At 34.0% G+C, this 22833-nt stretch overlaps 1 protein-coding gene and 1 long non-coding RNA gene across 5 annotated transcripts in view; one reads left to right on the forward strand and one right to left on the reverse strand.

Moving 5' to 3' along the window:
* LOC129804634 (uncharacterized) lies at positions 1 to 1093 on the reverse strand. The gene is made up of 2 exons (XR_008752008.1): positions 614 to 1093; positions 1 to 494 (listed from the first exon to the last, which is right to left on the reverse strand). It is a non-coding gene; the product is annotated as an uncharacterized LOC129804634 (long non-coding RNA).
* Positions 1094 to 17500: 16407 nt separating this feature from the next.
* The window catches only part of LOC129804631 (uncharacterized), a 52325-nt gene continuing 46992 nt past the window's right edge, over positions 17501 to 22833 (forward strand). For 3 of the 4 annotated variants that reach the window (XM_055852126.1, XM_055852127.1, XM_055852128.1), the window contains exon 1: positions 17530 to 17958. In XM_055852126.1, coding sequence (XP_055708101.1) covers positions 17821 to 17958 — 138 coding nt within the window. In that variant the 5' untranslated portion in view covers positions 17530 to 17820. Of the gene's footprint in view, positions 17959 to 22833 lie in introns of all 4 variants that reach the window. The other variant, XM_055852125.1, reaches the window with a different exon arrangement.

Consider the following 22833-nt stretch of genomic DNA (forward strand, 5'->3'; position numbering starts at 1 on the left):
AACATTCTATTTCATTTATTTATGCAGAAATGGAGAAAAACAAACAAAAGGCAGAAAACGCAGCACTACCGATGAGGCAATCATGCTGACACCTCTTCAGGAAATTCTCCAAGGCAGGCTGAGAATTAAGGACGCTTCAGCCTTTGGAATACCGCTTCCTTGTTAATCTCTTCCACAGATTCTTTTGCAAAAATCGTTCCGCAAGATGCGATAATTCGCAAACCAATCCCGAAATGATGCAGGAGGCAAGTACTGAAGATGCGATAGTTGAAGAGGTTAGTCGACAAGATGAAGTAGTGGTCTAAGAGAGCAATGAAGAAGACGAGGTGTCACAGAGGAGACAAGGGCGAAGATTATAGAGATGATGATGAAGCTCTTGACTTATCGGTTGCTCTACAAATTTATCATATAAAATGACAGACCCAAACAGTCCTTAAACTGTTACCGAGCCCCCCAAGTTCCTCAAAACAGTGCAGAAGTTTGGAATCACGACACTATTCACAGGACCACAAAATTCCACAGGAAGGAGGAGATGGAGATGAAATAACCGCATGGAGGAAAATAAGTGCATTAAGGAGAATTTTGTTAATAATTCAATAAACTAAAAATGTACTAAATATAATGCATTTTTTGGATAAACTGTGTTGTTCGGCGATCTTGCGGAGGGTCAACAGTGCATGCAGGAAATTCCAACGAAATCATTATATTCCACGGAGAGCTCAATGGTTTCCGTCAGTAGGGTGATATCCCACTCGCATACCAAATTCACTAATCTTGAGATCCATTGCGAAGATATGCAAAAGCACCAACAAAGCACCAGTTTCGTAGATAGATCACCAGTTCGTAACTGAAGATATCACTTGCACTACCAATCAGAGAGTACTCCTCATCAAAGACTTGAGCTGAGAGATCACTTACTTCTGCTCAGGATGCTCATTAAGTTTACGCATTTCAACACTCTTCTTTACCATCTGACTTTATCCTCGTGAATATTCTCATCCTATATGCCGATGCAATATCCAAAAGGGATCTGTTAATTTCTTTCAATATAGCACGTATTCTATCTAATCTACAATCTCTTTTCTCCAGAAGATCACCTCTATAGAAGAATCACATATCTCCAGGGCAAGTATATTTCGCTCATCTTGGCGCGTTTATATGCCCTCCTGAAGCCCACAATGTTCGGATGTCTTAGCAGACACGATTCCTTCTGGATCTAGACCAATAGACAAGCAATTAAGACGCTTAACTGCCCCTCATAGTCTCACAACATGCTTACTCGGGGTCCTGTTCATCCGATAAACCTTAATCTGTCGGGATGGGGAATTTTCAGTGGTGTGTCTCCAAAGAAGTTTCTCGAGGACAACCGGTTTTGCTGAGAAACGGCGGAACGTGGAACTGATGTGGTCTTCCTATTGCAAGTGTCTCCAGTCACGTATTAACTTAAAAACTTAATAACTCGGGAAAATTTGGAGAAATCAGGAATTTCCACGAAATTATTCACCAAGATGTTTTTGTTTTCCTATGTCAATTGATATAACCTTCAATTCCTGTTGCCAAAATTTTAGGATTGCCAGAGTGACATTTTCATGAACTCAAAGTGGAAAAATGGCTTTCGCTAGTGCCCTAATGTCATAAAAACACGGCTTAGAAAAACTACATAAAAATGATTTTAAAACTAATAACTAGTCGTACAAACAATTTTAGCAGATAGATTAGAGTTCTGTCTAAACATTGATGTGCAATTTTTTGTATCCGGTGAAATTTTTACAGTGAAAATGGGCCTCCGAATTGTCGCATCAATTATTATACAGGAAGGCCCGAGACCCAACTTGTATAAAAATCGTCACTGAATTTTCATTTTCTTCTTGAGGAAAATCTAAGGATTTCCAGGAACTAATGAGGTGGGATTATGAACCTAATAAGTAAGACATTTTTTTGTCATAGTTGAAGAATCGCTTCGGTTTGTGTATTAATCAGAAAAAAATCACAAACCTTGGACATCATTTTACAGTATCAAGCATGGTCACTTTCCCCTATACTATTTCTTGTGTGGGAAATTTGAAGATATTTGATGCTTCTTTTTTTAGACAAAAAAACTTTATTTTATTAAGGTAAAATTTTAGCATGTTCTTACAATTTTTGGGGAACCCAAGGTAAAATTTACTCTTTAGTTTCTTTTGAACGATTGATTCTTTTTGTTCTGACTACTTTTACTTCATGTTAAATTCGTTCTACGGTCGCCTTAACACTAAGAAAAAACCTAAAAAGTTAATACAACTCTATGGTAGAGATGAATTAACTCTACGAATATCGATCTAATTGTTACTCATTTTCGTTGTAAATTTTAGTAAATACAGTTGAAACAGTTCTTCGTGCGCGTTGAATTAATTCTTCGGATATCGATGTAATTATTACTCTTTTTCGATGTAAAATTTCATCGCGACTGAAGTATATGCTTAAGTGTTTTCGTTTTAAGAATATACTTCAGTCAAGAAGATTTTCGTGTGACAAAGTTCATATGGAACATCAACTAGAACAGTGTTTCATGAAGACATGTGCGTGAATCATACTTAACATTTCGCTCGGAACATAGGGAACTTGAGGTCAAGAAAATATTAATAAAGAAAATGATAAAATAAAAAAAAAATTACAAAACATGTTCATTTTGGGATTTGAAAGAGTTATTTTAACTTTAAAAAAGATTTTTTAAACTCTTAAAACAAGTTATTTTAACTCTTAAAACGAGTTATTTTCAGTCTTAAAAAGAGTTATTTTAACTCTTTTGTCATGTAAATTTTAGGAAAAAAAAGTTAAAACAACTCTTTCGAATATTACACCTAAATAGAAGTAAAATCAACTCTAAAATATAGTTAATCGAAAATCACAACGAAAAAGAGTTAATTCAACATCGATTCGAATAAGTTTTACTCGACTATTTTTCTGAGTATAATAAAAGAAATATCTTACAGGTATGCAAATTTTATGGATGTATAATGCCATTTCGCGCGGTTTTGTCGGTCCCGAAAATGAACATAATCCCGAGATCCCATGTATTTGGCTTCGGAGGCTAGTCATTAACTCTGAGACGGCAGCGGACGCATGGTATGCGGGGTTAAAGTGTAATAAGTAATAATTTACCATATCAGTGACTGAGTTAATCAAAATCCAATAATTTTACTTAATAAAACCCAAAACGCGCTTTCTCAATTCATGTTAACGACAATTAATGTCAAATTTGGAAGTACGGACTTTAACAATTCAGTAATAATTTAGTAATTTTGCTGTACAAAAATACCATGAGTATCATTATTCAATTGAGTTTGCGTTAAATTTAAAGGGAGTTGGGAGTTTACATTTGGAATTGTATTTCACTACATAAAAAAATGTTTGTGGCGTAATGGTTTATCTAAGTATTCAAATGTTTGAGTCTTCCTAAAATATTCGTGTCAATCTTTTTTACCTTTTAAGACACTTAAAGCTAGTGCTTAAAGATAGTGCTTCTTTTAATTGATATTGCTATAAGACAATGGTGCACCGGTTTGCGGAAACTTCGTATTTTACATTTCGTATTTTACATGATCGTATTGCACATTTCGTATTGTGGAAACTTCGTATTCTAGTACACTACGTACATTTAAAAGTAACGAAATTATGTAATGCTAATCAAAACTGAATTAAATTTAATTTTTATATTCTGTGCTGTAATAAATGTCATCGCGATACATAAAATCTAATTTACTACACGTAATACAGTAAATTGTTCGAGTAATAAAACACTAAAAGCTTTTGCGAAGTTCAATTTTGAATTGTAACAACGTCTCAAAAGCTGCACATTTGTAATGTTAAGATAAAAAAAACATCCACAAAGAGGGAACAAATTGGCCAAAAGAATAATTTATTGTGTCTAAACGTCCAAAGAGACTTCTGGGTGTTCATAAATTTATATGGTGTCGCGCCAAAAATTGTGGGTGGGAGACAAATTTGCGATTTATGCACAATGTTCTATTTTTGCTTGTTGCAGTTTCTAAAATAAATTCAATAGCCACATTTATCGTCACATCGGTCTTATTTTGATGTTCCTCAAAATAAATACGAAGCATCCAAAAATATCTCATTTAGATTGTTTTCACAGCTAAAAACAAGATTTTTTTTTGTTACTTATCCAATTGACGCGAAGCTATAATTTTTCATTCAAACGCAATAGTTCTAAATCCATGATATCAACAATTGCAATCAATTCCACATGCTGGCTCAATAAAATATTTAATTAAATGTCTATTCCGCAGTATTCTTCATTATTTTAACTGCACTATTTCACTCAAAAACCAATCTTTTGCGCTTCTGCGAGATTTTTTAACAAAATTCCTCGACTGACACTCAAAGTCACAATGAAAGTCAAGAATGAGTTTTTTTTTTCATATTGAGATTTCATCAATGAATTTTCAAAAAATTTTCTCTCTCTTTGGCTCTCCATAGTTCGTGGCGTGAAAGAAAAACCTCAACGCCAATATTTGAAATGTGCAAAAATAAACCAGGATCTCTCTCAACATAAACTTAGAAGTTGCGAGCGTCAGATGAGTGCAAATTGCGCATGATAGACAAGGGGTTGACAAGTAATAGGATTAGGCGTGAATGAATAGATAATTTAAAAAAAAATGTCTCAGGGTTAATTTTTTACTTTGGGTTATATTTTCTACATTATCCGAATGGATAATCTTCTCATGTGTATTAATGGACATTGTTTCATATTTATAACGGTTTTTTTTTCAAGTTTTAGCGTGAAAAAAGATCTGCAGGGTACATTTTTTAACCGATTGGAATACGTAATGATCCATTTGAATGGTCTTGGAATTCAGGATAATTCTTTATTGGTTTCAATTGGTTATACGAAACGATAATTTAAAAAAAAGCAAGGTAAATTTCACATATATGGGGAGACTGGGGCAGTAGCAAACATAGGGTAGCACGGAACACTGATATTTATGTCTACACTACTGGAACTTATGTCGACCATTTCTTCAGTGGACAAAGGATACTTATAGTATCTATGAATTTATATAGGTCTCGTCCTCTGAGGTATAATATCTAATTCAAAAAAATGTAATGTTTACAACTACTCCGTGTTTACTGCTGCCCTAGTTTCACCTAAGTTAATATCCAATAATTAAAAAAAGACGCAATTCAACTTTAAATGACATGTAAGTTCGGTTTTAGGCTAAATTTTAAAGTTCTAGATTAGGCCTGAGCCAAAATAAAAGCCGAATTGAATTTAGTAGTGCCAGTTGGCATTCTTCGAAATGCCGCAAAAATTCACGTAGAGAAAATGAGAGGTTTTTTTAATGTGAAAATTGTTTTATTCCTTAGAGTTAAGTTATTTTCACAAGAAAATCCTTTTAATAATTTAGTTGAATACAGTTATTTGGGTTAATTAAGAATAATTGTCGATATTACAACAAAAACATTGGGATGAAATTTTGAGCTGGAATACTCATATTCTTTTAAGCTGTCCCAAAATTCAGGATAGGTTAGAGAAAAACCCTTTTGTACAACACTATTTTGATTAATAAGGAATGCAAAAGTATATATTACAGGAAGGGACACGACTTGCTAATAAGGATAAAATAGAGAAGAAAATATTTTGTCGCATTTCAGAGATTTTTTGCAACCGCAGCGCCACCAGACGTTTGTCAAGTGAGTTATTTATGTCTCTATCTCTCTCTCACAGTTAAACTGCGCGCAACTTAAGAACTTCCATTTGAAGTGATATTTACATTTAATTTCTTTGTATTTTTGCAAGATTCAAGTAAAAGGGTGTGTAGTGAAGAGCTACCCGTCTTCTGACAAAGATATCAAGAAGACAATTTATTTTTATGAGAGTTTTTCTTTCTATTATGTCTTTTTTGCGCAAAAATATTCATTATGGCACCGACTAGTAATAAGCACAGGTCTGTTCTAGATATTTCTATTATATTTTTTGACAATCCGTGTTTTACTTGGCATAATTAATATGTTAATTCCGAAACGCATCTTCAAGTTAATAAATAAGAGACAATTTTCATTCTGGTTGGACAAGAGTAGCGAAGACAATAGGTTTAGATTTATACCAATCGCTCTGAAAGTTATAACAACTTTGAATTATACGATTTTAAACACTTCGTTTCTAATATTTCGGTTTAAATATTTCGTTTCCGATATTTAAGTTTAGTATACCAAAGACGAAAATACTTAATCTTAAAATATACGAAAACTGAGTAAGAAAACCGAGCAATATTTCGGACAGCTTGAAATATCCTTCACTTTGAGTAAAATATCGGACAATGCAACTAAATGGATTGAAGACAAAATTCGTTTAATTTTGAATATAATTTAAATCAAAATGGTTTATTTGAAATTTTTGTGGAGAGAAGTAGTTTACGAAAACGGTAAAGGAACTTCTTGTTCGTGTAAACTTGTTTGTTTGAGAAAAAGCACAAATAATTTTGATTAGAGATTTTCTTAATCTGTGGTAGCGACGATTGATTCTTTAAATCCTGATCTCATGTAATAAAATAAACACTTTATCACAGATTCAGCAAGGTTATGTTTTTAATATCGTCCACTTACTTTGTGTCTTAAAATTCCACGAACTGCCTTTTTATTCAGTTTAGTTTCAAAAATGCTTTGAAAGAGTCGCGAAAGAGCAAAAGGTTGCGAGAAACTTGCTGTACGATATTTCCCACGACATGGACGATATTACAATCAAGGTATTCGACATAGCATCCAAAACTATGTTTATTTATTTTGTGATGAAAAAAATGATGATTAACTTCTTGAAAAGGCTCCAAACAACATTCGTGATGTTCTTAAATGCTACCTGTCCGAAATATTGGTCCGTTGTCCTATGCGCTATACGAAACATTGAAAGACCATTTTTCAAAATATCCTCGTAGAAATGTCAAAAGACATGTTTAGTAAACGAAAAGATAATAAATCATGTTATTTATCTATTAGATATACCTCTACTATAAATATATGCCAGTTTGATAATAAAACTCCTACACTTTAATTCTGTTTTAGTCTCTGTTTTGTATGTACTTTGCGGTTCGATATATACTTTACCTCCATAAAATACTTGTTTACTTCGTAATTGTTTAGCATAAATTTCTTTAGTGATCCTCCTTCTTGCTCTCTTGGTACATTTGGTAATTTTCTATTAATAAAATCATTTTCCACTCTCCGCAGAAAATTGTTTTTCGTATAAGAAAGTCAATGTTAATTGAAGCACCATGTGTATAAGAAATATTTCAAGAATGCGCACATGTAGATTGGATTATAATTGCGCCATTTCTTCAAAAAAAAAACCTCCAAATGCGTGCGCATGAAAATTCCATCCGGAAAAGTGTGATCTAGTGTTGGGAAATCAACAGTGAAAAACATTCAATTCGCCTTTTATTTTGACGATGTTGCGAATTCATGCTGAAGTGATGATGGATTCTTGTGGGATATGCAACTAAAATAGCTTTTTGGGGGCGTCAAAGCAAATTGCGAATTAGACAAGCATATGATTTTGTAATCTCTCTTGTATTCGTCTTTGGACAATTTGGGGGTAAGGGAAGATCTGAGGGGAGAGAGTGGAGAGATCATAAAATGCTAAACAAAACACAAGAATTTTTTTGGTAAAAATAGAACGGAAGATTGAACCTAGAGTTGTGTTTACAAAACAAAGTGTTTCAGTTTTTTTCTTCCTGACATTCTCTTTGATTTTTTTTGTTCAAAGATGGTACAGATATTAATGAAGACTTTGCTGTGGGAATTTGTTATTTAATAATTCAACATTCCAGCCAGTTCCAGATAATTCTTCTCAGTGCTCGTGCTCCAAGGAGAAAATATTTATGTTTTCTCTGTGCAGCACGAGCTATGTAAGTTCACTATTTTCCGTCACCTTGAAATTTCCTTTCTTGACTTCTAGAGAGTTTTATTTGGATACGATTTCGTAAATCTATTACTTCGCGAAAAATAGAAAATTTGAGTGATCCTATTTATTCGTCTGTTGATCTGTCGTTTTGTTCGCCGTCCCTTCAATTCGTCTTTCCGTTTGTTCGAAATTTCGTTCGTGTGTTTGTTTGATGTTTTATCCGTTACATCCTTCATGTTTACGTCCGTTCGTCTTTTGTTTTCCCTTTTTATTCACTTGTCGTCCCGTCCGTCTGGTTTTGTTTCTTTGTTCTTCCATTTGCTCATCCTCCTTTTAGTTTGATCTTCATTCGTTAAATTTTTCATGTTACTATCTGTTCGACTTCCATAATCACGTCCATACTTTCGTCTCCTTCTTCCATCATAATCCGATCTACTCGATCTTTCATGTTCTCGTCCGTTCAGTCGTCTTTAAGCCCGTTTGATCTGTCATCCGTTCGGTCATTCTACCGTTTCTACTATTTGTTCGATCTTTCGTGCTCCTGTTCGTTTATTCACGTAGAACAGAGGCGTGCAAGAACCGTTTGAAACCGAACAAACGTCAAATGAAACTTGTACAATAAGGGTCAAAACGCTACCTGAACAAACTTATTTTGACGTTTATTCAGTTTCAAACGGTTCTTGCACGCCTCTGACGTAGAAAAAAATGAACAGGAAATAATACAAACGTTTCACTGTTTGCCTCGTTTGCCTACTGCTTGCTTGTCCTTCCGTTTGGTCGTCTTTCTGTTCTTTCGTCATCTCGCCTGTTTGATCTTTCTTACTCCCATTTGATCGGTCTTCCTCTCATCCGTTTAACCTGAAATTCGCTTGGTCTTTCATCCATTTGATTTTTCTACTGTTTCTACAGTGCTTTCGTGTCCCAGTTCGTTTATTCATCGTTCTCTCTGTTTGCCCTATTGTTCGCTTATCATCCTATTTGTTCGTCATGTCATGTCATCAGTTCGATCTTTATACATTGGATCTTTCATGTCCCTGTCTACTCGTTTTCTAGTGTTCCCGGTTGTTCGGTCGCCCTCTCAATTCGTCGTTTCCCTATCTGTTCAATATTTTAGCCTCTCGTTGTTCGTTTGATCTTTCTTTCTCCTGGTCATTCATTCATCTTCCGGTCCATTTGTTTTCATGTTCACACGTCCTACTGTTCATTCGTTCTTCTTTTCATTCGCCTTCTTGTTCGTTCGTTCGTTCTCTTGTTTGTTTCGTTTTTGATCTGATCGATCTTTCGCCCTCCTATTTGTTCAGTCGTCCTCATTTTATCATTCCGTCGGTTTGATTGTTCTTGCTCCCGTTCGTTCATTCGTCTTTCTGTACGTTTATTGTGATATTGACACGTGCTCCTGTTGATTCGTTCGTAGTCTTGCTTGTTTTTCTTTGATATGATCGATTTTTCGTTCTCCAATTCGTTCAGTTGTCCTCCTTTCACGTTCCCATCCGTTCGGTTGTTCATCCATCTTCGCGTCCGTTTATTTTCATGTTCACACTTTTTTCTGTGTATTCGATCTTCTCTTCGTTCGTACTCTTGCTTGTTTTGCTTTGGACTGTTCGATCTTTCGTTCTTCCATTCGTTGAGTTGTCCTCCTTTCATATTCCCGTTCGTTTGATCTATTTTACTCCCGTTCCTTCTTATGTCTTCCCGTATGTTTGTTCCCATGTTCATACGTCTTTATGTTCATTTGTTCGTCTTCTTGTTCGTTCGTCCTCTTGTTTGTTTCGTTTTGATCTGTCCGATGTTTTGTACTCCTGTTTGTTCAGTCGTCCTCCCATTCGTTTGGTCTTTTATCCATTGTCTATTCGATCTTCATTGCTTGTGTTCGTTCGTTCATCCAGGTTTTAGATCATCTTCTCATTTGTTCGATCTTTCGTTCCACATCCGTGTGATCTTTCATGCTCTAGTTCGTTCGTATTCCTAACCGTTTTTCCTCCCATAAGCTTATTCTTCTATCCTTTTAAGTATTCATTCTTCCATGTATACATCTGTTTATCTGTTGATCTATTCGTACTATAACAAAATGACGTTCTACAATTTCTTCAAGTTTTCTAAGTTTAAAACTAAGAAATGCTCTTGCGTAGATATTTCGTAAGCAGTTGGGATTAACTAGGCTTAATTTGAAAGGTCTTTAAATTCCGAACAAATGTGTATTGGTTGCATCAGATATTTAAAGCAGAGGTGTGCAAGAATCGTTAAAAACCGAATATACATCAAAATAAGTTTGTTCTGGTAGCGTTTTGACCATTGACGATTTCGACCATTTGTGAGCAGAAAATTATAATAGAAGTCACGAGGTCGAGCATTCTGTAAAGCTAGAACGCTTTCCTACTCCTTTTTTCACATCACTTAGATTTATGAAATATAAAACCCCTTTATTGTGCTTTATTGTATCTCAGGAATTTACAGTGAAAAGTTGTTTTCCTCTCACTGGAACTTTTTTGGCAACACAAATAAATATTAAAAAAAAGAATTGAGAACAGAGTCCTATGACGAAACATGAGTAAAAGCTACCATCAAACATTAGCAATGTACTATGGTAATATTTACATTTTTCACATTTATTTTGTGTTTAACATTCCATTGGGTTATATTTTATTTCGCGCTGTCGCTTTGATAACAAAAAATCATCCAGAGTGATAAGGGGATTTTCTGAGAAGAACAATAAGAGACACATTGGAAGAAAATTGAGTCAGCATCTTTGTAGAATTACAATAAAGCTATTTTGAAAAAATTTACAAAGTATAACTAAAGTTTTTTCTAAGATTCTGCATTACTCCCACCGTGTGACTTCCTTGCATATTTCCTTCTTACTCGTACATAAAATTAAAAGAGTATAAATCTGCTAAGATGAGACAAACGTAAACTTACTCCTACGATAATAAACATTTTAAAGCGCATCTCTCTAGTTAGACTTCTATAGGAAAACATATAGGACTCACCTGAGAGCATGAGTTTTTTTTTCTCGCTTTCCACTGAAACACCTGAGTCTTACTGCGGAATATGAGTTTTTTAAAGAGAGGACGTGTCACAATCCGACTGAATTTCCTTTACACAAGATGCTTGTTATTCCCAGGACGAATATCACAATTTAATAGAGTCACTAAAAGGTGGTGAAGGGGTGTTGAAAGGTGTCATCTTTAGGGTAATCCTGGGGGAAGTAATAGTATGAAGAATATTGCAAATTTATTGGTACTTCCAGGGCACAATAAATTAAACATATAACATTTTAATAGTCAAGATATTTCTGCTTTGTATTTGTCTTTCCTTACCTCAGATTTCCATTAGGGGAATTGTTCTTTAAAGATTGTTATATAAATTGCAATATTTTAAATTTAACTTTGAGGCATTTAAGATAAAGAAACTTAATGTGATTATCCCAAATCGTGCTTAAATTTGCATAGCAATTTCCAATAAAATTTCAATTGTCAGGTCATTACCAATTCATAACCGGTTAGAACTGATTTCGTCCATATACGGAAATAGAGTTGAATGAATCCGAAAAAAATATATAAGTCTAACTAAAAAGTTAAACAGCAATAGAGAGATTAATAATCCGGTCAAATTTTATTAGGTTTAAACCGGTTATGAATACCTGTAAGTTGGAAAACCGAAAGAGACAGTCCGGTCTAGAACGTCAGAGAAGAAGGACGTGTGAACTTGGGTCTCCCGGGCGAATCTGGCTAGGTGCTAGAAGGTATGGCGGTTAGTTGTTTAAGAGAGTCCATTCTATATCACTCCTTCCAACCTAAGAATCCAAACCGATAGTTTATACAATAAAAATCAAAAATAACTAAATGAAAAAAAAACCTTTCAAACTACTCTATTATGTGAGTACGATGCGTAATATAGGCCTCAGACTTAAGCCTTATGCATATGGCTTAACTTCTCTAATTTCTTATCAGTCAAGATTTTTTTTGTAAAATTAATTAGGATTGGATATTTAGAGCAAGTAATTTCTTTGATTCTGAAAGAATCAATGAAATTACTATTTAAGATTTTGAGAACTTCAGGAACTGGGCCAAACCTCTAGTCTGTCAACCGCCTAACTCAATAAAACAACTTTTGTATTCTAATTGCAAAACTAGTTTTAAGGTATATCACCTCAATGGTTCGAGAGTTCTAATATGCAGGAGCGTTTTGTTACAATTTTAGAAAAATAAAATTTAATTTTTTTGACAACAAACTAATTAATTTATTATGTTTATAATACACCATACATAATAGTGAAATTTCATTGAAAAATGAACATTTTTTTTTTAGCACTTTACTGTTCTCAAGTGCTTCTGCATCATCGACTTTACTTTGTGTTGGTTCCTGTCGCGACTGTTTGGTGGTTTTGGAACACGAATTGCACTGGGAAAAACAGTAAAGACAGGGATTAACACAAAGGAAAGTCGATAATGCAGAAGCAGTTGGGAACGATAAAGTGCTAAAAAACACATGTCCATTTTTCATTGGAATAACACCATAATGGAAGTTAAAAATGAAATAAATTAAATTAAAAATGAAGAGAGATAATCTGTACTGTTCTCAAGTGTTTCTGCATTATCGACTTGTCTTTGTGTTGGTTCTTGTTTCAACTATTTTCTCAACGACTTCTGTATATATACAGGAGAACTATATACTTCCATATATGATATAAAGGAGGCGTTGGTTTCTCCCCAGTCCTCATCGTGTTCTAAAACCGCAAAACAGTCCTGACAGGAACCAACATAAAGAAAACTCTTGTTAAAATCGATTATACAGAAACACTTGAGAACAGTTAAGTGTACCAGTACCATAACAATGCTATTCCAACGAAAAATGAACATATTTTTTAGCACTTAACTGTTCTCAAGTGCTTCTACATAACCAATTTTTCTTTGGATTGGGTCCTGTCACGACTGTTTGGTAGTTTTAGAACACTGTGAGGACATGAGAAAACAGTCGTGACAGGAACCAATACAAAGAAAAGTCGATAATGCAGAAGCACACTTGAAAACAGTAAAGTGCTAGAAGTTGTTCATTTTCATTGGACTAGCACCAAAAATCATAAGTAAATTTTCTCATAATTTTTTATAATTTACTTAGAATTGTTAATTTAATTGCGACCCAAGAGATTAAATAAGTTAGGCAAATACCAAACACAGACAGACTTTAAGTAAAGGGTTTTATAAAAAGAAAATTAAATAGATCAATGAGAATTAAACAATTTTATGTCATTGGAATAGATTGAAACCTGGTTATCATAATCTAGAATATTTAGACTCCTAAATGCAAGTTACAAGATTCTGTTACCCTTTAATTTAATGATAAATAAACTGTCAAAGAATCGATGATAGATAAAAATTTAAATTTAGATCCTGATGGCGCTGGCACACCTTTTCAATTTAGTGAAATTCAATCGATTGAAATTTTACCTTTTACTCTTTCAAACTGAGATCAGAAACAGCTGTCCTTTTCGGTCAAATGAAATCTAAAATTGAAATTGAAAACTAAAATTGAAATTTTAATTTGCATTTGACAGAAAGACATAAACAATCTTATTTCAGTTTGAAAGAGTAAGAGGTTAAAATTTCAATCGATTGAATTTCACTAAATTGAAAAGGTGTACAAGCGCCATGAAGTCTAAATAAGCTTTCAAAAGCTGTGTATAAGAATTTTAAAGTTATCAAATTCGTGCATTTCCTGTCATCAGGATTGCTGTAATAAATTTTCTTATTACAGGATAAAATAAATACTTTTCAACACAAATTAGTAAAATTATTCTGTTAAGTTGTACTTTATGTTCTTCCATAATTTATCATCTTAAAACTATCTGCTGAGCAATAAAATTGTGATTCAAGCATTAATGTTGAAAATAAATACTTGCAAAACTCTTATTTTTCTTTTTTGGAGTAATGTGAATGATTGATGCGTGTATCAATGTTGTCAACAAGTTGTCGTTAGTCATCTTTTAATCTAATCTGTACTAATTAAATGTCTTAATTATGAAGTGTGCCATTTCTAAATTTTCTCTCTACTTTGCATTGAAGAATTTCTTGGTAAAGATTTCTTTGTGCTCTCATTTGACTTTGTTATTTAATTAATTCAATGAGTAATGTGAAAGTGATGAAATTAACAATTATTAACGGAAATAACTGATAATATTATCAAATTACTAGTAAATTTCAGCGAAGTAGAATACTTGGCGTTTTCTCTAAAAAGTTAGTTTGTGGAGAAATGTAAAAACTCTTTGGAAGCTTAAAATTTTCTCAGAAACCATAACACAGTTCTACACTTCAAGAAACACAACGCGTTTAATTCTGACATCCTCGTAGTTTAATATATAAGTTAATAAATTACCGTAGTTACTACTTCCTTTATTAAAGTTTGTTTCAAATTCGAATTAAAATAAAGTAGTTTAAAAGTCTGACATTTTCGCTGGATTTTTTTGTACATATTTTTAAATGTTGCATAAAATAAAAATAATTCATTTCGAATGTTTTTTTTTTGTAATAGCAATAAAGTCAATGACGGGATTTCGATCTAATTTCCAGGCACTGTGACTGGTCAGTCTATTGTACCCATCTTCTTTATTTGTAAGAGCCTTATTCTGGTATCCTTAATAAAGGACGTTTATGCTCATTAGCCGCCTTCATATTGAAATGGTACTAACCCTCCCGGTACCGTGATCAAAGTTCTGGAAGAGAGTGATATATTAATTTCCTCTATTTTTTATCTCTATCTTATTTTTCTTCAAAATACATTTTCGTGACTCAGACGATATCTGATAAATCATGCGATGCTTTCTTCAAAATTCTCAGTTTTTTTTGCTATGTATTCTTAAAACCAATTAAGCTTTCAAAAGGTGCTGAAAAGTTCCTAGAATGTTGCATTACACTGCATGACAAACAACATTAATGTATGTATTCCACTTGACTTTGAAAAAATTTAAGAAGGAATAGTTCAAGGTCATTGGCATATACCTGGATGACGAAAGTCGAGCCAGGGATTTCTCTGCTCAAGAGCTTACAATCTTACCAGTTACACTACGGGACCTCCCTTCCTTACATCCAGTAATATTATTCCTGATTGAGGGCTCTCTATACACTTACGACTTAAGCACTTAAACCGAAAGACGGCTTAACTTAATTATACTCAGAATAACGATCATCTTACATTTCCACCAGTTTTTGATTAATCCGTCTCTTGGCTTAATCTGAGAAACTGTTTTGTTAGTGGGAAACTGATGGGGATTTAGTCAATTCATTATTTGATTAATTACATTAAGCCGTCGCTTGTCTTAAGTCGTAAGTGTGTCTAGAGCATTATACTCTACCGATTCGAAGATTTATCAGAAAGAACTTACCTAAAATTCTGCTGGAAGTTCAAAAATTTAAACCGAATAATTGCGCATGGTCATTATATTAATGAAATTTAAATTCATACGTTCTGCCATCCTGAATTTCAACAAGATTACAAAAAAAACAATTTTACAGAAAACGTTTACGAATTCTTGTTAACGACTGAAGTGTCAAGAATACCGAATATTCGAAATGAAAGAACAGCCAGCGCTAAAGTGGCGAATATGTGAATTTGCGTTTTAAGCTTCCGTCCGGTCGATTTTCGAATAGGTTTACTGAATACTGAAGACACAATCAATTCGAATAACCCTTCGGGGAGACAAAGCCAAATTAAACCTATTCGAAAATCGATCGGAAGCTTAAAGTTCAAGTTCACATATTCGTCGCTTTAGCGCTGACTGTTCTTACATTTCGAAAATTCGGTTTTCTTAACACTTTTATTCGTCAACAACAAAATCGGGTAAAAGTTCGGTGAATAAAGAGAATTTTGTTTAGTGTACTTTCAGGTTTAATATCAATTTCATTAAAATAAATGTCCTTTTCATGAACTTATTCACTTTTGCGTAACTCGTTGGTTACATTTTCGAACTTTCAACAAAATTAGGTAAATTCTTTGAGATACCTTCGAATCAGAACAGTATAAATCTCAACCGGAAAGAGAACTCAAATTGGGAAAAATATTACTGAAAATAATATTTTATATGAAAGTAAGGAATACATATTCAAATAATGGAATGTAGTCTCTATTCTCCTAAACCATTTAGTCTCTAACGATGATTAACTATTTTTTTTTTGTTAATTTTCGACGTAAGGAAAGAATACCCCGGATCGGAATATTAACAGATATGATCGATAGTTGAAAATACAAGCCTCAAAATACTATTTGGTATTTTTATGTATGCTAATTGGTATGTTAGTAATCCATTTGACTATATCTGTGCATTTGAGTTTTGAATTTTTACAATAAATTAATAAAAAATAACTGTAATTTCAACTATTTACTTTGTACCTTGGATCGTCAGGAATTTAATCAGGTGCCTCACGGAAAATTGCTTTTGTAAATTAAACCTGAACTAATGTAATGCATTCTTTTGAGAGTTAAATAGTAAAAAATAGCTAATAATTTTTAAAAAGTCATTTGAATTAGTGCAACAATATGGTAATAACGTGACGATCCGAGGAACACTTCCGATCGCTGGTGCTCTTCCCTTATCAAGAATATAAATTTAGAGGAAACAAAAGTTAAGTAGAAAAATTGACTTAATTGTTTTCGAAATGTAAATCCATAATCGTCTTATTTGGGAACTTCTCAAAATCCCTACTCGCTATTTTCAATCGTTTGACCTGTAGTTTAGATCTTATAATGAACTAAAAATGAAAATTATGTATGATACACTAAATATAATGCTTTTGAATCTTAAAATAAACCAACTGTTTCGTTGAAAATTGTTTTACCTCTTCCTATACTTCATCCAAAAATTACATAGTAAAAAGTTTGTCCTTCCTTTTCGTATGTACGTATAAGATATTTGTTTATCCACTTGAAAAGTCCGGATGCAAAATGAGAAAACAAAGACCCTCTCTAGAAGTTTTACAGAAAGAGTTTAAGAGGAAATAACTTTAGTAAACACTTTTTAATATTAAGAGAAAATTAATGTAGAAAACAGCATGAAATTTATGCTACAGAGACTGTATACTATATCAAGGTGCATTTCATTAAGATATTCAGTAATGATTTTCGCGTTTGAGAATGAAGACTGTATGCCAGAGTTCTTTTGCACAATAACAATGATAGAGAAATCTTCCAATAACATTTTCTTTTAGCATGACAATGAAGGTTGAAAGTAAACATACTGTGGTCCTTAACACTTGTAAGACCTGCAACAGAGCTGCTGGTTCTATTAGAAAATTCTGATTTTAGATTTAGGACTTTAAATTGACTTTTATAGAACTTTAAAATTCAGAACTCTAGAATTAAAATTTAACTTTAAGAATTAGAACTTTAGATCGATTAGCGATAAAGCATTTCAATTGTAGACAATCAACTGGGAAGTCATAGGCCGATAAGTGTTAAATATTTCTTGTTCAAACAATTTCTTTTTCATGGGCGAATAGGGAATTTTCAGCGGAAGCACATTTACAGATCAGAGTGAATATTATGTATTTTTCGGATGTTCTAACACACAAGCAATATTCCATCCAAAGTATCTCTGTGTTTTCTGTCCACTTTGCGCCACAAGTTTCCGAAGCTTTTGCCTCAGTTTCGAGTTAACTCTCGTCGCGAAAGGTTGCTCTTAGAACGTTCTTGTTCCAAAATAACACTTCTCTTCAAAATTACTCTCTTTACGTGATATAAAATTCATATTTAATTGAGAGTTGATAGAAGTTACAGTGAAGACAAAATTGCACCCACAACAATCCTCGAATGGATCAATTAGCAAGATTTTTGTACAATTTCTGAAAACACCCACATAAGATAAACGAATTTCTTGAGAAAATTGTGGATTACTTGAACTTTCGGGGGTGCTTGATTTAGTGATAAGCCCGAAGATGACGACTGATTCTCTGAAATCGTTCATCACCCTCCCAACAGCCACAATTTACGGGAGGAAGAGATCTGAGAATACAAAATTCATCCTCTTGTGGAGCTTTGTCCTCCTCTTCAGCATCGGCATTTCATCATATGTGGTGAGAAATTATATACATCTTTTTACTCCATGCCATCCTAGCCTCCCCCAAGAGAGGCACCTGTGAACTGGTGAGGATTTTGGGGAAAATGATTGAGGAGACGGAAAATATCTCCAGGGTATTTTATGGATGAAGAGAAAGAACACCTCATGTGTATATTTTATTGAAACTCACGTGGATTTTTGTGAATTTATTTGCCGTATTTTTCTTTCTGAAAAATATCTCGAAAGAAACATATTGAAAACTCTATCAGAATTTCCCAATTTTCAATAATAAATTCATGGGGGGTTATCGATAGCCAGAAGAGAATAGCTCTTACTGTTTGACCTCTAGGGCAGTGGAAACCATCGGAATTTAAGAGGAGTCAAAATACGTTTACTGCCAGTTTACTTGCTATTTTACTAGTTCGTCGATTGAATCAACTTTTGTCCTATCTGCTGTATTTCCTTTTAGGATCTTAGTTGTTTTCTGTTTCATTCAATATTCAATTTAATTATACTTCAAGAGAACAATATTCATTGCATAAACTTAAAATCTTAATACAAAGATTTTAATTTCTGGTACGACAACAGTCGATGCAACCTACGAAATACTGTTCTCTTTCTCTATCCTCTTTATTAGGTGATAAGAAATCTTTTAGAAGAAAGATTTATTTTATGTTTATTGTATTTGACTTTGTTATTCAATTAAGCCAGTGGTTGTGAGAAAATTCAGATTAAACTAATTATTAATGAAAACAAGCTATATTGAAATCAAATTAATCGGTAATTCCAGGAAAATTAAATTACTTGGAATTTTCATTGATAAAGCGGTAAACACAGGTGCAATACTCTCGGAAGTTAAGAAAATACTCATAAATCCTAAAAATATTTCGGAACAATATGCTTATTATCAAGCTTAACCTTTTGAAAATGACATCAATTGTGATTAAGTCAATCTATTAAATTTAACAGCCTTATTATTGTATTAATACAGGAACATGAATATTAGCTGAGATTCTTTACAATCTCAGCTTTTGTAGTCCTAGGTAAAATCCAACCTCGTCATAGATCACGAATATCATATGCGCTAACAAACGATTTTCGTGAACGGTCCGTTCCGTCCGTCCGTCGTATAACTGCTTCTGGAGAGAGATATCGACAAGCGGTTTCCGGCAAAGATTAAATGTCGATGGGTGGCTAGAAGTAGGCGATGCCAGATCCAACCCCCTTCCGCCATTTTGGAACACCCCCAAAATTTGTATTCTTAATATTTCCAGCCTCAATGGCATCGATCGATCTCAAATTTTAGTATGTTATAGCTGAGCCCAAGGCCTTTCGATTAAAAAAAATTAAGACCCTCCGATCCGCTGACCCGAGCTAGAAGAGGTCAAAAATTCAATTTTCGAATGGCTATAGAGTGGAATCACCACTTCTCGCCAATCAATGCCCCACTTTTCGCCACTTATATTAAAATCGTAATTTTTCCATTATTTATGAAATGAATTAGCTTGAAAATTATTTGCATTTCAACTGCTGCTACTTATAAAGACGAAAAACACTAATTTTTTGTTTTGAATTTAAGTGTTTGGGCATTTTACGAAGCAGTTTTTAATCAAGTACATGAAAGCCAATATTTCTTACCAAATATGCCAAGTGTCATGAAATTTTTATCGAACAAAATTTACGATTTTGGATAAATAATTCGTCTAGTGAGCATTTAACTGCATTCGAAGAATACATAAAATTTGTATTTATTTAGTTAATATTTCTTTTTATATTATTTTAAAGTAAAAATGATCCATGGCGGAAAGTGGTTACATTCTGAAATTGATTTACCACCGGTCGCCATTGGTTTTTAATAGGCGACGCTAACTTCACTTCATATATGCTCAGTTGTCAAATCTGCTTTATTTACTTTCTGTAATAAAATTTGATTTCTCGAAGAGATGTGAAGAAAAATCATTTTAAGTGAGTAATAATAAGGTGATCATGAGGAAAAACAAATGCTGAATGTATTGTTTTCATAACATTGCTTAAAATAATTCAGTTGGGACATTTTAAACTAAGTGGCGAGAAGTGGTTACAGAACTGGCGAAAAGTGGCGACGAAGGTGTTATTTTTGCATTGTTAATAAAAATTTGTTTTTTAAGTAGTCTAACGTTAAATTAGAGGACTATTTGCTTGGCAAAACTAGAGCCAATACATCTAAGTTACTTTGTGTCAAATTTGAGTTATGTTATAGTAAGGGGTCAAAAATTATAATAAAGTAAACTTCACTTTTTCCTAAAAGTGGCGATAAGTGGTTACTCCACCCTATCTCCGGTTCTAACTATCGGAATTAGAAAAATTTTGGTGTTTTGGAAAGCTCTCGTGGAGTACTACAACCACTATGATACCTCAATTTCAGCCGATTTAATCGAAAAATTGATTTTTGAAAATTCGATGTCGAATATTTCGAAAACTAGACAATATTTTTTCTTTACATATTAGTATGTTGTAGCTGAGCTCGAAACCTTTCCAACGGTCAATCGTACTCTTCCTTCAATGTTCCCTGATCTGAGTTATAATCAAAAGTGTCTCGACCGGACTGCATTTTCGGTGTTTATGAAGCAATTTGTATGAAATTTTAGTATATTATATCTGGGATCGAGACTTTTCTAATGGTGGTTCTCATCTGTCTCCACTCCACCCCATTGTACTCCGACCCTAACTAAAACGAAATTAACCGTATTCTATCTCAAATGTTTATTAACCAATGCTGAGCTTTCTCTTTGTCTTGTTGGCCTTCTGTACTCAAACTATTTAAAATAGAAAATGACCAGTGATAAGCCCAGATAAGCTTATGATAGCTGAGATTCTTTACAGGTAACCTCGAAATACGTACAATTCGGGGTCCTTGCAACTCGAAATACTTGAAAATTTGATTATGAATTGAATTTTCATTGAATTGAACAAATAATATTGGATCGACGCGATTGTTTACCCTTCAGAATTGAATTAACTACTCAAGTATTTACCTGGTGTGATTATGTCTTTTACATTAATCAGAGGATTTATGGTACACTCCGACGCTTTCGTGAGATACCGCCATTTAACACTCTCCTACTCCTAGTCAGATCTCTTCTCATCCCAGTGACGACTTACGGTGCTGAACTCATTTTCGCAGCTGATTGCGAAACACTAAGGCGTCTAGCGGTAACCTTTAACAATTGCGTTAGATACGTTTCTGGTCTCGGCCCTCGCGATCATATTTCTAGGCACCGCAACATTCTGGTGGGTTGTGATCTCCCATCACTCCTCCGTCAGAGAACGGTTTGCTTTCTGTTTCGTCTGATTTCATCGGGTCGTCCGCGCTAAATGACCTCACTTCTGATTCCTGGGGCCTATGCCAGGGTGCGGGGACTCTTGGTGCCGAGAGCTAACTCTAACCAGCTATCGCGAACAATATTTGTCGACGGGGTTGTCTTGTTCAACTTCCTTCCTTTGCATGCCAGATCATCTTTGATCGACATCGCTACATTCTACCAGACTTGATCAGGTTAAATTCGTTTCTTTTTTTCTTTCTTTCTTCTTTGTTATTATTTTCCGATTTTGTATTTTCCTTTATCTTTCTTTTTCAAACCATGTGAGAGGGGCGGGCCCCATTGGTATTGATTAAAATAAATAATAATAATAATAATCTCAGTATTTCGAATTGCAAGGACCCCGAGTTGCACTCATTTCGAGGTCACCTATAGAGAATCTTAGCTACCGTAAGCTTATCTGGGTTTTTTGAGAATCTCCTCAAAATCGACTTCTAGAAAATAGTTCGAAAATCATATTTTTCAAACTTTTATTTTTAGAAAAAGTTGTAGAAGCGGTGAATTTTCTATAGATAATAAGCTTGTTACAAAAGCACATTAAAAGCTGTGACATACAAATGGCTTCATCAAACGCGAAACTGTCAAAGAACTTTTTGAAGAGTGTTATCACCGTGTTTAGTACACCCGATGCGCTTTTATATCGTGAGATGTTGCTCAATAAAAAAATCTTGCGAAAAGGTTTCAAGGGTTTCAAGACTTTTTACTCAACCTAATAATATCCTGAGGCACTCAATGGATCAAGTGGTAGAGCACTCGCTCTATGATGCAAGTGTCCTAGGTTCGAATCCCCTTTAGGTCACCAAGAATTTTCTGGCGTTAAAGGTGTTCGGATTACAGCCAGTGAGCTCCACTGCACTTGATTCCACGGGCATGGGACTGACAATCTCATCCTGTATAAGAAAAAATAATAATGCATGTCTAGAAATCTTCTTGCGGGAAGGCCTAGTTCCTTCATGGAATGTTGGTCTAGCATTATTATTATTATCAATATCCTGACATCAAAGTTTACTGCACTTGTACTTACTAAGCCGGTTTAATTAGGAGAGGGTAATATCCCAGATACACTTACCACTTAAGCCGAGAGGCGACTTAGTGGAAAATGATGGTAATGTAGTTTGACCATTATTTCTAATATAATTACGCTAAACCGTCTCTCGGCTAATCCTCTTGTCTGTCAAGACCCTAAGGCAATTCACACAATTTAACTTTTATGGCTCCGGCACACCTTTTAGATCAAGAAAATTTCATGAAGTCGAATTTCGGATCCATTTCTTTCTCACATGTTTTGCATATGTCTATCTCATTCTCTCGCACTCTTCTTCTTCTCTTAAACTCTAAATTCAATTTAGCTCAATCGATTTTGGTATGCGAGAGAATGAGATAGACATATGCAAAACATGTGAGAAAGAATGGGTTTCGAATTTCGACTTCATGAAATTTTCCTGATCTAAAAGATGTGCCGGAGCCATTAAGATTCATTTTTTTATTAAAGGAGTAGAAGCCATATTCAAAACTTACTAACCTCTGTTACT

The sequence above is a fragment of the Phlebotomus papatasi genome, chromosome 2 (assembly GCF_024763615.1).
Source record: "Phlebotomus papatasi isolate M1 chromosome 2, Ppap_2.1, whole genome shotgun sequence".
Classification (NCBI taxonomy): Eukaryota; Metazoa; Arthropoda; class Insecta; order Diptera; family Psychodidae; genus Phlebotomus; species Phlebotomus papatasi.